General features: G+C 51.8%; 3 protein-coding genes across 3 annotated transcripts; all 3 read right to left on the bottom strand.

Annotated features, from left to right (window-relative positions):
• Positions 1–81: 81 nt before the first annotated feature.
• On the bottom strand, positions 82–1,849 carry LOC141582073 (thrombospondin-type laminin G domain and EAR repeat-containing protein-like). Its single transcript, XM_074389489.1, has 4 exons — positions 1,802–1,849; positions 757–995; positions 255–533; positions 82–127 (listed from the first exon to the last, which is right to left on the bottom strand). The coding sequence occupies exons 1-4, from the start codon at positions 1,847–1,849 to the stop codon at positions 82–84; spliced, it is 612 nt and encodes a 203-aa protein (XP_074245590.1).
• Positions 1,850–3,113: 1,264 nt separating this feature from the next.
• LOC104651343 (uncharacterized) lies at positions 3,114–4,291 on the bottom strand. The gene has a single exon (XM_039480447.2). The coding sequence runs from the start codon at positions 4,255–4,257 to the stop codon at positions 3,433–3,435; it is 825 nt and encodes a 274-aa protein (XP_039336381.1). The 5' UTR covers positions 4,258–4,291; the 3' UTR covers positions 3,114–3,432.
• A 6,441-nt stretch (positions 4,292–10,732) lies between these two features.
• LOC104651342 (uncharacterized) lies at positions 10,733–12,053 on the bottom strand. The gene has a single exon (XM_010338366.3). It carries the CDS (start codon positions 12,001–12,003, stop codon positions 11,071–11,073), a length of 933 nt encoding a protein of 310 aa, XP_010336668.2. The 5' UTR covers positions 12,004–12,053; the 3' UTR covers positions 10,733–11,070.
• Positions 12,054–15,166: the final 3,113 nt, after the last annotated feature.

The raw sequence follows: 15,166 nt of genomic DNA, 5'->3' as shown, positions 1-15,166 counted from the left end.
CTGCTATGTGTCAGACATGGCCCTAGACACTGAGCCCAGCAGGGAACAACAGCCTCTAGCCTCATGGAGTGAGGTCCCTGCTCATATTCGAGTGAAGAGATAGGCGCCGAGCAGACACACAGCCGGCCTGAGAGCAGTCAGCATTACCGAGGAGCGGCAGCTCTGGGGAAGGGGCTGCAGGGTGCAGTGTGGGCATTGGCTCAGCCTGGTGGGGGCAGCCTGAAGAAGACTGCTGGGTCGGGACCCAAGCCTACCAGGGAGGAGGGTGCCAGAAAGAGGAAACAGCAAGCTTGAAGGCCCTGTGGTAGACACTCCAGGCACGCTGGTGCCCTCCCTTCCGGTTAGCACATCTGGGGACCTGCTCAGCTGGAGCAGGACAAGCGGCCGGGGCAGCCCTATCCCACGGGCGCGGGTGTTGGGAGGGCAGCCCCTCCATACTCGCCGTGAATAGGCCTTTGGCTCTCCTCCGGCTGCCGATGAAGAACCGAGCTCCTCTCACCGATAGGGTGGCTGGGAAGGGCACATCGGCCATTCTGCAAGTATCAGAGGACAGCGTTAAGGCCACAGGAGAGCGGTGGCTCCCGGTCTGCTCACAGAAGGGACGGGAAAAGCCCCTCCAGCCCACAGCTCCTGGCCCCGGTCGGCTCCTGGCCCAGGGCAGCTCCCACAGGTATTGCTCTGAGAGCATGGCCGACGGCCGGCCGGCCTGGCAGGGCTCTGCGGCCGCAGGGGCGCCCTCCCCGCGGGGGCACCTACATGTCCAGCGGGAGGCCGCAGTCCGTGGTGAGGGAGAAGACGCCTGCGGTCACAGCCAGGACCAGCGTGTGCCAGCGGCTGTCCCCCAGGGCCGGGCTGCGGAAGGACACGCGGGTCTGCCAGGCCCCGGCCACGTCCTCGCTGAGGAACAGGAAGTGCAGCTGGGAGGGCGAGAGGCGCAGGCCGAGCAGCAGCAGGTCGCTGTCCTCGGCCACCACGGTCAGCAGGTACTCGTTCCTCTGCGGAGAGCAGGCCGGCTCAGCGCGGGCGGGGAGGGCTCGGCTCGGGGCGGGGCAGGTGGGCACAGGTGGTGAGACGAGCAGGGGCTGGCTGGAGGGGCGAGGCCGGGGAAAGGCAGGGCAGGGCGGGTGGGACCCTCTAACTAGCCCTCTAAATGAGGAGGGACAGGGTGATGGAGGGCTGGAGCTGGTGTGCGGGGCGGGGCTGGCGAGGGGGCGTGGCTGGCGAGGGGCGGGGCTGGCGAGGGGGCGGGGCTGGCGAGGGGGCGGGGCTGGCGTGTGAAGGGTGGGGCTGATATGAGGGGGTGGGGCTTGTGTGAGGCGGGTGGGACCGCTGGGCCAGGGGCAAGGCTGATGCCAGGCGGTCGGGACTGGCTCAGTCAGGAGCACGGGTCCCTGGTAAAAGCAAAGGTGCCCCCATGCACTAGGATGCCTAATGTGCAAAGAGCAGAATGTGCTATGCTGGCGACAATGCAGAGAGACTGCAACTCTTGCACACTGTTGGTGGGAATCAACATTGTACGGCCACTGTAGAAAACAGGGTGGCAGTTCCTCAAAAACTTAAAAACAGAGTTACCAAATGATTCAGCAGTTCCACTTCTGCGTCCATTCTCAAAAGAATTGAAAGAGATATTTGTACACCCATGTTCATAGTAGCTGACTCACAAGTGCCAAAAGCTAGAAGCAACTCAAGTGTCCATGAACGGATGGATGGGTAAACACAGTGTGGTCCATCCACACAGTGGAATATTAGTCAGCCATAAAAAGGGAAGGAAATGCTGACACACGCTACAACATGGACGAACCTTGGGGCTGTTCAGCTGATATGAGGTCCCTAGACTGGTCAGATTCATAGAGACAAAAGATAGAGTGGTAGGTGCTGGGGCTGGGGGGTGATGGAGAGTGAGTGTTTAATGGGTGCAGAGTGTCAGTTTGGGGGGGAACAAAGAAGTTCTGGAAATGGACGGTGGTGATGTTTGCACAGCATGAATGTCCTGAATGCCACTGAACTGAACACCTGAAAATAGCGTACGTGGCAAATTTTATGTTATGTGTATTTTACCACAATTTTTAAAAAGTATAGACACACAGTGTCCAGCGAGACCTCAGTGTTTTGTGGGTTCCTTTCCTACTTGGGTTACGTGAAACAAAGTACTGGCTTATACGTAGCTGCCATTTAAATTCCATTAATTCCTAGCCTAACGCAGTTATAGAATTGAACGTGATGAAGCCTGAAAGGTAAAGCAGGGATGAAAACAGAGCGTATACAGCCATGTGCGGCCACACTGTGTTCCAGTCGACAATGGCCAGCATTTACATAGCGACGTGCCGTCAGGCTGTAAGCCTAGGAGCCAGAGAGCCTAGGTGTGCAGTGGGCTGCACCATCTAGGTGTGTGTAAACACAGTCTGTGACGTTCATACAATGACAATGTCTCGTAACACACGCATTCCTCAAAGACGTAACCCAGTCATTAAGCAACGCCTGACTGCGTATATATTTTAGCAAGTCTTTGCCTGTGTAAAACTGGAAGCCATATTCTAGAAAGCCACTTTTCTAAAGAAGTGAAACCACCCTCTACGGTCTGCATATTTAATTAACATTCAATTCAGCACAAACCACTTGTCCTGGTTTGGGTCTCACGGACCTGGCTGTTTGGGGAGGGGAGAGGACAGCCCAGCCCCTTGGGTTCCATGGTAGGAGGCGGCCACCCGAACTCACCTCCCTTCCCGTGAGAGGGAATGCTCCCAACTGGAGGCTTTCAGAAAGAGGGTGTGATATGTGGATGCCAGTAAGTGACAAAGGAAAGGCAAACTCCTTCCCGTGATGGCAGGAACACTAGGGAGCCCTGGCGTGGGGCAGGGAGCTGGCTGGGAAGGGAAAGCTGGCCCCACAGCCAGGAGGATTCTGGCAGGGAGTCTCCACCCAGCCCTGTCCACACCCAGGGCACGAGGGGGCTGAGCAGGGACTGAGCCTTCCTGGGTGTGGCCGGAGTCTCACTTGGTGACCCATCCAGAGGAGTTAGGTCACTGCCCTTACTCCTAGAAACAGTCATGGCTGGAGGAGACCGATGTCAGCTCAAACTATGTGTCTCCCCAGGAACACACAGGAGAAGAGAATCAGGTGACCAAGGAGAGTTTATTGGGAGCAGGAAGAGGTGCTGACAGGCTCAGGTCGAGGCCAAATGACCCGGGGCAGAGAAGCTGGGAGGGAGGACGGGGGCCCAGCAGGCAGGTGGGTAAGTGCTGGGAGGCAGCAGCTGGGGAGCAGCGAGGATGGGGCTCCTGGGAGCAAGGAGGGTGGTCACCTCAGCACAGGGGAGACATGGGCACCTGTCCCCAGGTGGGGGCAGCCACCTAAGCCAGATCAAGACCTGAGCCTGGTTGGGCCTGGGGGAAGTGCCCAGCAGCAACTGGACTTCTGGCCTGAGCAGAGGCCTCAGCAGGCCAGGCGGGAGCACGCGGGGCGGCAGAGGAGGGACACGCAGGAGGCCGGGCGGCAGCAGCTGGGCTGGCAGGAGGAGGCGGGGGCACAGCAGGAGGAGGCGGGGGCACAGCAGGAAGAGGCGGGGGCACAGCAGGAGGGGACGCGCACGCAGCAGGCAGGCCTGCACACGGGGCGGCACAGCAGGGACACGGAGGAGGAGGGTCTGCAGCAAGAGGAGGTACAGCAAGCCGGCTGGCAGCTAGACTGCTGGCAGCATGAAGAGGAAGCCCCAGAGCAGACGGGTGTGCAGCAGACGGGCTTGCAGCAGACAGGCTTGCAGCAGACAGGCACACAGCAGGACTGCTGGCACGGGGAGGAGGTACAGCAAGCTGGCTGGCAGCTAGACTGCTGGCAGCACAGAGAGGAAGCCCCAGAGCAGATGGGCACACAGTACACAGACTTGCAGCAGGTGGGCACACAGCAGACAGACTTGCAGCAGACGGGGACACAGCAGGCCTGCTGGCAGGGGGAGGAGGTGCAGCAAGCTGGCTGGCAGCTAGACTGCTGGCAGCATGAGGGCAGGCAGAGGCTGGTGCAGCCTGATTGGCAGGGGCTGGGCTCACAGGCCGCCTGGCAGCAGGGGCTGGACACACAGCTCACTGGGGTGCAGACCAGGGTCAGGCAGGGGGCCGGGGCGCAGCAGCTGGGGACGCAGCAGGGGGGCTGGCAGCAGCTCTCTGGGCAGTCGTCCACCTGCCAGGAGTCGGAGCAAGAGTCACAGGAGCCGGGCAGGCAGACGCGGCTGCCGTAGCTCAGGTCGCTGGAGCAGGCGGACATGGTTGAGCTGGGGGAGTGCGTGGATGAGTGAGTGTGTGTGTGAGTGTCTGAGGTGTCGTGGGCAGCTGGGCTTTTATATCTGGCCAGGGCGTGTGTTGTTTTAGCTGGAGGCCCCACGAGTCTTCCCTTTCCTTGTTGCAGTTTTGAGCTGGGTCCTGGAAGTCCTCATTAGTTCTCGTTTATTTACACAACAGTATTTCCCAAGCCTGTAAAATACGCGGTTAGGGTTGCAGCCTGTGTCGATCCCTGTTAGCAAACACTTCAGGGAAGACGTATCCTCGGCACGCAACCTGTCTTTCAAGTTCTGCACTGTGTCATGTTGCAGGTGAGGGGACGGGAATTCCTAGTGTCTCTGGCTGGGCAACAGGGCACCGAGCACCAGGGCAGCGCCGGGTCCTTCTGATGAGCGCTGCTCGAGAGCTGAAGAAGCACTGCACGCAGAGAAGGGCTGAAGGGCAGGCGACAAGGAGTTAACGGAAGAGACAGAAAGTCCCACACACAGCGCGGAGGACAGAGGCGGAATATGACAGAGGCGGAATATGCGGAAGCAATCGTGAGAGAACGTGATTCTTCCAGAATATCTAATGTTCATCAAATGAGATTTTCCAGAAAGAGCGCAAAGGGGAGCAGCAGGAGAAAACTCTCCAGCACGGAATGAAAAGAAGCATCTTCAGATTTGAAATTTTATCAAATATGGGACAGATTGAATGGAGAATGGTGCACGTCTAGACAAGCTGGTGGCATTTCCAACACCAAACATAAAGAAAAACCCTCAAAGCCTCCAGAGAGATGGGTGTCCTACTGCAGCTTGGGAAATTTGCATGTCCAAAGACACCTGAGCCAAGTCTTAGTCTGCAGGAAAGTTCCTAGGAATATAGAACGCTGCTAAATCATCTGGGGTAGGGGAGATTAAAGTTTCACACAACGCAACTATGAATATGTCTTCAGAGCACATGGTGCCCCAAAACAAAAAGCAACTTCAAAGAAAGTAAAATACAAAAAAGAACAAGAAAGAAGCCCCCCCTCCAAAAAAAAAAAAATCAGCCAAGATTAGTTTGTTAACTTCTTCAGGGAGAGAAAGTACGCCTGCTTCCCTTAACCTCATAGAACCAAGTAACAATGAGTAATCCTCCTCCTCCTCGTCCTCTTCCCCCTCCCCCTCAACCTCCTCCCCCTCCCCCTCTTTCTCCTTCTTCATTTAATTTACCCTTAGTGGTCCCCAGTTCCATGGATTTTGACAAGTGCCTGGAATCCTGTATCTACCACCACAGTGCCAGAGAGAGGAATTCTAGCACCCTCAAAAATCCCCTCGGGTTGACTCATTGTGGCCAGCCCCTCCCTCACTCATGTCTCTTCTAGAATATCATGTACTTTGGGCATTCAGTGTGTGGAATACCGAATAAAATCATGCAGTATGCCACCTGGCAGGTTCCACTTGCTTCACTTAGCAAAATGCGCTTGGGATTCCTCCACATCGTGCTGTGTATCAGTTGTGTATTGCTTTCCATTGCTCAGCAGTATTCCATTGTATGGGTGTACCAGTTTGTTTATTCATTCAATGATTGAAGGATGTTTTGTCTCCTGTTTTGAGGATTATGAACAAAGCTTCTACAAACATTGCCTGTGTACAGTTTTGGGCATGGTAATGAGTTACGTTTCTCTAGGGTAAATACCCAGGCGTGGAATTCCTGGATCATATGGTCAGTGTCTGTTTAACTTTATCAGAAACTGCCAGACTGTTTTCCACGGTGGCAGTGCTGTTTTACATTTCTGCCAGCAATGCATGAGAGTTCTCGTTCCCATCCATCCTTGCCAGTACTTGATATTGCAAGTTAAAAAAACAAAACACAAAAACAAAAAACTAGTTGTTGTAATAAGTGTGCAGTGGTAACTGTTGCAATTGCCATTGTAATTGGTGATTAGTGATGTGCTCAAAATATTTAATGTGCCCGTTTGCCAAAGTGTTTGCTGGAGTGGATGTGGTAGTTTACATTCCCACCAACAGTGGGTGGGTGTTTCTGCTCCCCCTTCATTGCCAGCACTTGCCATGGTCGGTCTTTGGAATCGCAGCCATTCCAACAGGCATGTGGGTGTCTGTGGCGTTCATTCGTGTTTCCCTAATGAGTAGTCATACCGAGCATCCTTCATGTGCTTATTCACCATCTGTGCATCTTTTTCGGCAAAATGTAGAAACACTACATTTTCAGACCCCCTTTTATTTTTTCATTTTTATTATTATTGTTTTCTTTTTGGAGAAAAGAAAAGTCCCACTGTCTCACCGAGGCTGGAGTGCAGTGACACGATCTGGGCTCACTGCAGCCTCTGCCTCCTGGGTTCAAGTGATTCTCCTGCCTCAGCCTCCCATGTAGCTGGGATTACAGGTGCCCACCTCCATGCCCAGCTAGTTTTTATATTTTTTAGTAGAGATGAGGTATCATCATGTCAGCCAGAGTGGTGGTCTTGAACTCCCGAACTCAGGTGATCCACCCGCCTTGGCCTCCCAAAGTGCTGGGATTCCACCATGCCCATAGGCCCTCTTTTTAAATTAGGTTTTCTTGATGTTAAATTTTGGGGATGCTTTATATATTGTGGATATAAATACTTTGGTCAGATGTGTGATTTGCAAATATGTTCCATTAGTGCCTAGCTTTTGCATTTTCTTAAGCGTCTTTTGAAGATAAAAGTTTTAATATTGAAAACGTCCAATTTATCAGCCTTTATCTTTTCTAGGTCATGCTTTTGGTATTGAATCTGCCTGATGCTAGGTCACAGAGATTTTCCCCCTGTGTTTTTTTCTTTGATCAATTTTAATTTTTACATTAAGTATGAGATACCAGTTGAGGTATCCGGTTGTAACGTATTAGTCTTTTCATGTTCTACTTGACTTGCTAATATTTTGTTCAGGATTTTTGTGTCTATATTCGTCAGGGATATTGGTCTGTACTTTCCTTTTACGTGATGTCTTTATCTGTTTTGGGTGTCAGAGTAATGCTGACTTCTTGAGATGAGTAGTGAAGTGTTCTGTCTTCTATTTTATGAAGAGATTGCATAGAATTCTCATTTTTTTCTTAAGTGTTTTGATAATTACATTCACCAGTGGACAGTCTGGGCCTGAAGCTTTCTTTAAAATTGACATAGAACAGCAAAATAATGAGAAGACAAGCCACAGGCTGGGAAAAAAATATTTGCAAAAGATATATCTGATAAAAGTGGTTGTCCAAAATATAAAAATAACTCTTAAAGCCCAACAATAAGAAAATGAACAACCCAGTTACAAACGTGGGCAAAAGACCTGAACAGATACCTCAACAAGGAAGGTTTACAGGTGGCAGAGAAGCGCGTGAAAATATACTGAACATCCCACGTCATGAGAAAGTTGAACATTAAAATAATGAGATACTACGACACACCTGTAAGAAAGGCCAAAATCCCAAACCCCAACAGCACCAAATGCTGATCAGGACAAGGAGCGGCGGGAGCCCCCGTTCAGTGCCGGTGGGAATGCAAGAGGGCACCGCCACTTTGGAGGACAGTTTCGTGGTTTCTTACAGAACAAAAAATACTCTTAGGATCCAGCAATTATGCTCCTTGGTATTTACCCAAATGAGTTAAAAAACTTAGGTCTACACAAAAGCCTGTTCAAAGGTGTTTCTAGCAGCTTTATGAATAGCTGACAGATCTTGGATGCAGCTGAGATACCCTTCAGTAGGCAGATGGATAAATCAACCGTGCTGCATCCAGACAGTGGGTTACTACTCAATGCTAAAAAGAAACAGGCTATTAAGTCATGAAAAGGTATGGAAAAACCTTAAATGCATATTATTAAGTGACATAAATTAATCCAAACAGGCTACGTACTGTGTGATTCCAAACACATGACTTTCTGGAAAAGGCCAAACTATGAAGACTGAAAAGATCAGTGGTTGCCAAGGGCAGAGGAGAGGGAGGGACGACTGGGCAGAGCACAGAGGATCTTTCGGGCAGTGAAACTCTGTGTGATGCTTTAACAGCAAAACCGTGTCATTACACCTTTGCCCAAACCCACATAATGTGGGTCACACCAAGAGTGAGGCCTCATGTACATTGTGGATTCTGGCTGTTTCTATTTGGGATTTAGGGAGATTTAGAAACTCCGCCTCAGGCACCACACATCTCTAAAATCCACCCATCCCCCTCAAAACATTCCTTATTGATTCTAATAAGTGAAAATTCACAGCAAAAAAAGAAATAGAAAGATGTGGTTTAAAAATAAAAGGTTTCTACCCGAAGCCCACAGCAAACCACACGTGCACTGGTGAGCCTGTGACTCCTTCTCACAGAAGCAGAAACCGTTAGGGATTCTCTTAATTTATTCAGCATCATTCTGGGTGTTCAAAGTAATGTTGCGACAAAAGAAACAATAGAAGCGGGAGTTGTAAAGGCTGGAAATAAGAAGTTAAATTCTCCTTATTTTCAAACGATGAGCTCATCTGCAGAGAAAACGCCAAGACAATCAATGACAAATCGTAAGAACTACTAAAAGGACTTGCAAAGGTCAGGGGCTAAACATGGCTTGATGGGAAGACAGCGTATGTGTGAATAATTTACACAGACACGTATTATATTGAAGATTTATATGCTAAGACAACGTAATAGAAAACTGCCCCCCACTTCCACTGGTAAAACATGCCTCTGAAACACCTAGGAGTTAATCCAAATAGGAATATTTTAGACCTGTAGAAGAAAATGATAAAATTCTAAATGGACCAATTTCACTATGTAACTGGAAGGCAATATTAAAAATTATAGTTTCCTCCTAAATATTTAAAAGCTCAATGCAATCCCAATCAAAATTGCAGCAGTTTTAAAAATACTTGAAAAGCTTTCTAAAATTAAGTGAGGAGAGTATATATACAAGCTAGAACCAATGTTTTTAAAAAATGAGGAAGCGGCGCCTTCCTTACGAGCTGCTAGGATGTGTTACGAAGCTGAGTAACACGGATAAAACGTCTGGAGTGGGTGCACGGACAGATCAAGAGATGAATGGAACAAAATACAGATTTCAGAAGTAGACTATGCCACCGTTTTTACCAGGCAAAAGAGATGCTTCAGATGGGAGATGGAGAGAATAAACTCACTTTTAAAGAGGACAGTTGGCTTTTGGTGGAAGAGAAAGGTTAATGCGTCGCACCTCACACAAGTCTTATCAGCAAATGAGGCAAAAGTTAAATCTGAGCAATAACAAGGAACCAGCATCAGCACACTTAGACCGGCTTCCAGTCTCAGGGACTGTGCGGTACAGAAGCAGTGATGGGTTACAAATATCTGGAGTGCATGTGATGGACAGAGGATCCCGAGCCCTAAATCTGCAAGAAAAACACCAAGAGCGTGATAGGAAACGGGCGAGGAATGTGCCCGGGAAGCAGTGTGGCGGCCGTGCGCTTAGGCAGTGGACGTTCCTGGCAGCCGTCGGCGCGGAGGGCAGGGAGCTGAGAGCCGAGCCACTGAGGGCACTGGGCGGCACCACGCGGGGCCTCCCCCTGGGCTCCAGGCCGCGTTCTCTGGTGTTCCTGCACCCGTTCTGACCACAGCCATGGCAGCACCACATCCACCGGGCTGTGGACGTCTGAGCATCCCGGGGCGGGCATTCACGTCAGGGTTTTGGTCTCTGCAGCTGGCCTGCAGGAGCTGGTCTCACAGACGGAGGGCTCACTGCCCTGCGCCCACCCCTGGTGGCGGAGCCCCATGCGTGGCCTGATGTCACCACCGTCCCTACTGATGGCCTTTCCCACAGGACATCACAGGCAGCTCATGCTCCCCGCATGGACCAAGCCTAGAGAGATGGGGGGCATCGCTGACTGTGCCCACCCTGGGTCATCTGCAGGAGTCCCGGCTCCTCATCCCTATACCCCATGGAGCCTGGTCCCCCCAAAGGACAAGCTGGGCAGTGGAATCCTGCGTGTCCCTCCCCACCCTCATGATGCTCCTGTCCCCACTGAGTCCCTGGGAGCATCCTATGCGTCCCTCTGCCCCTTCCATGTCCCCACTGAGCCCCACCGAGGCCCCTGTCTCCCACGCAGGTGCAGCCGCCCCTCACTCTCCCCTCTCGTTTCTGCTAAATGGGCAGAACCTTAGGGGGCGGCACACAGGGAGGGTGACCAGGCCCGGAGGCTGCGGCGCGGGCATCCCAGGCCGGATTCCCGGCAGCTGACTCTACAGGGTGGGCTCGCCCAGGTGGGACAGTGGGTGCAGCGGTCCTGGGGCCTGGAGAGCCCCACGGCCCAGCGCAGGGCAGCGAATGACCAGGCTCAGGAAGACCCAGGCATGGGGGCTGAGCCGGGACTGAGCCTTCCTGGTGTGGCTGTGAGTCCCACCTGGTGACCCCCTGGAGGAGTTAGGCCACTGTTCTTGTGACTTCTAGGTTAAGTCACTCATTCCTAGAAAGAGTCATGGCTGGAGGAGACCGATGTCAGCTCAAACCATGTGTCCCCCCACCAGGAGCACACAGGAGAGAATCTGGTAACCAAGGAGAGTTTATTGGGAGCAGGAAGAGGTGCTGACAGGCTCAGGTCGAGGCCAAATGACCCGGGACAGAGAAGCTGGGAGGGAGGACGGGGGCCCAGCAGGCAGGTGGGTAAGTGCTGGGAGGCAGCAGCTGGGGAGCAGCGAGGATGGGGCTCCTGGGAGCAAGGAGGGTGGTCACCTCAGCACAGGGGAGACATGGGGACCTGTCCCCAGGTGGGGGCAGCCACCTAAGCCAGATCAAGACCTGAGCCTGGTTGGGCCTGGGGGAAGTGCCCAGCAGCAGCTGGACTCCTGGCCTGAGCAGAGGCCTCAGCAGGCCAGGCGGGAGCACGCGGGGCGGCAGAGGAGGGACACGCAGGAGGCCGGGCGGCAGCAGCTGGGCTGGCAGGAGGAGGCGGGGGCACAGCAGGAGGAGGCAGGGGCACAGCAGGAGGAGGCGGGGGCACAGCAGGAGGGGACGCGCACGCAGCAGGCAGGCCTGCACACGGGGCGGCAGAGCAGGGACACGGAGGAGGAGGGTCTGCAGCAAGAGGAGGTACAGCAAGCCGGCTGGCAGCTAGACTGCTGGCAGCATGAAGAGGAAGCCCCAGAGCAGACGGGCACACAGCAGACGGTCTTGCAGCAGAGGGGCTTGCAGCAGAGGGGCTTGCAGCAGACAGGCACACAGCAGGCCTGCTGGCACGGGGAGGAGGTACAGCAAGCTGGCTGGCAGCTAGACTGCTGGCAGCACAGAGAGGAAGCCCCAGAGCAGATGGGCACACAGCACACAGACTTGCAGCAGGTGGGCACACAGCAGACAGACTTGCAGCAGACGGGCACACAGCAGGCCTGCTGGCAGGGGGAGGAGGTGCAGCAAGCCAGCTGGCAGCTAGACTGCTGACAGCATAACGAAGTCTCACAGCAAGTGGGCCCACAGCACACGGACTTGCAGCAGATGGGCACACAGCAGGCCTGCTGGCAAGAGGAAGAGGCGCAGCAAGCTGGCTGGCAGCTAGACTGCTGGCAGCACGAGGGTGTGCAGGAGCTGGTGCAGCCTGATTGGCAGGGGCTGGGCTCACAGGCAGCCTGGCAGCAGGGGCTGGAAACACAGCTCATTGGGGTACAGATCAGGGTCAGGCAGGGGGCCGGGGTGCAGCAGCTGGGGGCACAGCAGGGGGGCTGGCAGCAGCTCTCTGGGCAGTCGTCCGCCTGCCAGGAGTCGGAGCAAGCGCTGGAGCAGACGGACATGGTGGACGTGGCCATGCTGGGGTGTGGAGGAGGTGAGCTGGGGGAGGTGTGAGTGAGTGAGTGTGAGTGTGTGAGTGTGCGAGGTGCTTGGGGCTCTCAGGCTTTTATACCCCTCCTGGCCTTGTTATCCCAGGCCCCCAGCCTCCCCTTCCTTGTTGCTGAAAGGAAGCGTCTGTCATGATTAGGGATGTGTGTTTGCCTGTAATGTGGCCCAGCTCATAAATCTCCCGTCAGGTCTGGGCTGTGGCCTGTGCCATGTGGATCCCTGAGGCAAGAGTGAAGGTGGGCCTGGTCCCAGCACCCACTAGTGCAGCCCCGGCTGGAAGAAGGGGGCTGTGGAGGCCGGGGTGACCCTTCAGGCTTATGCAAAGTGTGGCATCCCAAGCGAGAGCTGTCCCACTCACGATGATGGGGGCATCTCCTCCCTAAAGCGGGTCCTCACTGAAGAGGCAGGAGCAGTGGGTAGAAGATGGGAGCACTGGAGCATGTGGAGAGAAGGGGCAGCAGTGGCCAGTGAGCCCCACATGGTGACCCTGCACACTCCTTCCCGTCCCTGTCACTGGAGAGTTAGAGCCCAAAACAGGGAGAGGAGGAGCAGGGAAGGAGAGGCCACGTCCCTCCCCACGGCCTTCCCTGAGCCACTCAGACTTGCGTGTGGGAACGCTGGGGACAGGACTGGGTTTCAGATAGGAGAGAAGAGATTTGAACTGGTCCATTTTGGGAATGGATTTCGTTCTGCTCTTAAAGGCCATCACTTTATGATGTGCTTCAGTAATAGATAATTCGAGTCACGTTATCAGTATCTCTTAAATTTTTTTGTGCAGATGGGGTCTCAAGTGATCCTCCTGCCTTGGCCAAAGAGCTGGGGTGGCAGGCCTGAGCCCTGCGCCTGGTGTCATCAGGGTGTCTGTGCCGTGTCTGTTCCCTGTCCCTGCTCATTGTCCTTGCTGACCTCAGCTCCCGTTCTCCAAACGTGAGCTTCACATGAGCAGGGACTGTGTCCTGTTCACCACTCAGTCTTCAAAGGCCTAGAATACTGCCTGGCACAGGAAGAGCCTTTATAAAGATGGGCTGAAATAATACACTTTTTGGGGGAAGCTATTGAAGAGTAATTCTGAGCCCTGAAAATGATTCGATTGTGCCACCTTTCTCTCATGCTGCGTAAAATGCTCTGTCACGTTCTGCTTCTGTGTGGTGAGAACTGGCTTACAGCAGGTGGCCATCTAGCTGAGAAAAATTAGAAATCTGGTTTACAAACAAAATCTCTGTTCAAAGGGGCCAGGAGGTGTCAAGACGGCTGAGATCTGAGTGAGTGAATCCCCATTAGAGAGAAACTGCACAGAAGTGAGTTCAAAATTCTTTGCAGATTTTCGTATTGAGGCGTTCACTGATTCACAGGCCACAGTCAAGAGGACGAGAGGCAGTCCAGCTGAGCAGAGCTTTTAGTAGTCTAATGAAATTAGAAGAAAAAACACGGAGTTCAGGACCTGACAAGGTGGAGGGATTCCAGTAAAAAAAAACCGCAGGCTTTCAGGTGGAAATACTGAACATAAGTGAAGGGCTCCTCCCTAGGAGGAAGGAACAACCAGAAGGAAGAATGCAGCCCATCTGTAAATCGGCTCATATTGAACTCATATGGTCTGTCCGTAGCCTAACTGACCCCAGAAACAAAAGTGATCGCCTCTGGAGACAGCAGCATCAACAGAGGCTCAAATAATCTGACAAATTTTCATAAAGTCCGTCATTCAGTCAAAAATTACTGGGGATACTAGAAGACAAGATGGATTGACCAAAGGACCAAGAGGAAAAAGCCATCAAGAGCAACAGATGTGCAGGAGATCTGGATGTTAGGATTCTGAAACTGAATTCAAAGTAATGCTGATCAACTTGCTTAAGAAAATAGAGGACAAATGGAGAATTTTAGTGTCAAACTGGATTTATTAAATGGAATCAGAAATTCTGGAAACACAGAACTCATCAGCTGAAATTAAGACCTAAGTAGCTTAGCTTAACAACATAGAAACAAAACTACAGAGAAGATTGGTAAAGGGAGGGAGATGAGGAAATGTCAGACCTGCATAGAGACAGGGAAGAAAAGACAGACATGAAAAAGTGGAGCAATAAACATGCCTTGAAATCCTACAAGGGAGGAGTAAAATAGGGTTAGTAAAATATTTGAAGACATAATAGACAAGCACAAGAAAGAAAGAAAAAGAAAAAAAGGAACCTTCCCCAAATTAAGAATCTTTAGCAAGGGAATACAAAGAAAACCACACCTGGGCACACTGGAGCTGAACTCCAAAGACTGAGAACATTTAAAAACAGCCAGAGGAAAAAAAGGCATATTACCTTCAAAGAAGCAACGATAACATTTACAGATGACTTCTCAGTGGAAATGATGGAAGGTGGAGGACAATGGAGTGATACATTTACTGTCGGAAAGAAAAGGCGCACAAAGCTAGAACTGTATACCTGGGAAGAAGATTCCCCCAAATGAGAACAGAATACTGACCTCTTCTGGACCCTGGGAGAATGTGTCACCAGAAGGATCTGCACTAAAGAAAATACAAAAGGGAGCATTAGGCAGAACAAAAGCGATCACAGATGAAAGCAAGAAGTTGATAAGGAAATTAAGTGCAATGAAAGAAGAACACATGGGAAATCAAATGAATGTTGACTGTGTAAAAGGTAAGTTGTGAAATATTTATAGAAATAAAATACATGGCAAGAATACAAAATTCGGAAGAAGATACATGGAGTTAAAGTGGCTTAAGCACACTGCACCATCTGAAAATAATATAAGGTCTAATTTACATTAGACTTTAAAAAGTCATGGATTCATGTTATAATCCCCAGTATAATAACAAAAGAATGTTCAACTCACTAGGAAGTAGATGCATGTACCTGGTTGAATTATGCCTCCCCAAAAGTCATATCCCCCCAGAACCTCACAATGTGACCTTATATGGAATGACCTTATATGGAAATAAGGTATTTGCAGATATAATTAGCTAAGTCATACAAGATCATAGTGAACCTCAAATCCAATGTCTAGTGTCTTTACCAGAGAAAGGAGAAGGAAGTTCAGACATACACACAAAGGGAAAAAGATGATATGACAATAGAGGCAAAGAGTATTAGCCAAGGGACATCAAGGTTTGCTGGGTGCCACCAGAAG

This window comes from Saimiri boliviensis, chromosome 18 (genome assembly GCF_048565385.1).
Source record: "Saimiri boliviensis isolate mSaiBol1 chromosome 18, mSaiBol1.pri, whole genome shotgun sequence".
In the NCBI taxonomy this organism is placed as follows: domain Eukaryota; kingdom Metazoa; phylum Chordata; class Mammalia; order Primates; family Cebidae; genus Saimiri; species Saimiri boliviensis.
Note: the sequence above shows the minus strand (reverse complement) of the source record. Positions and strands in the feature narration are given on the sequence as shown.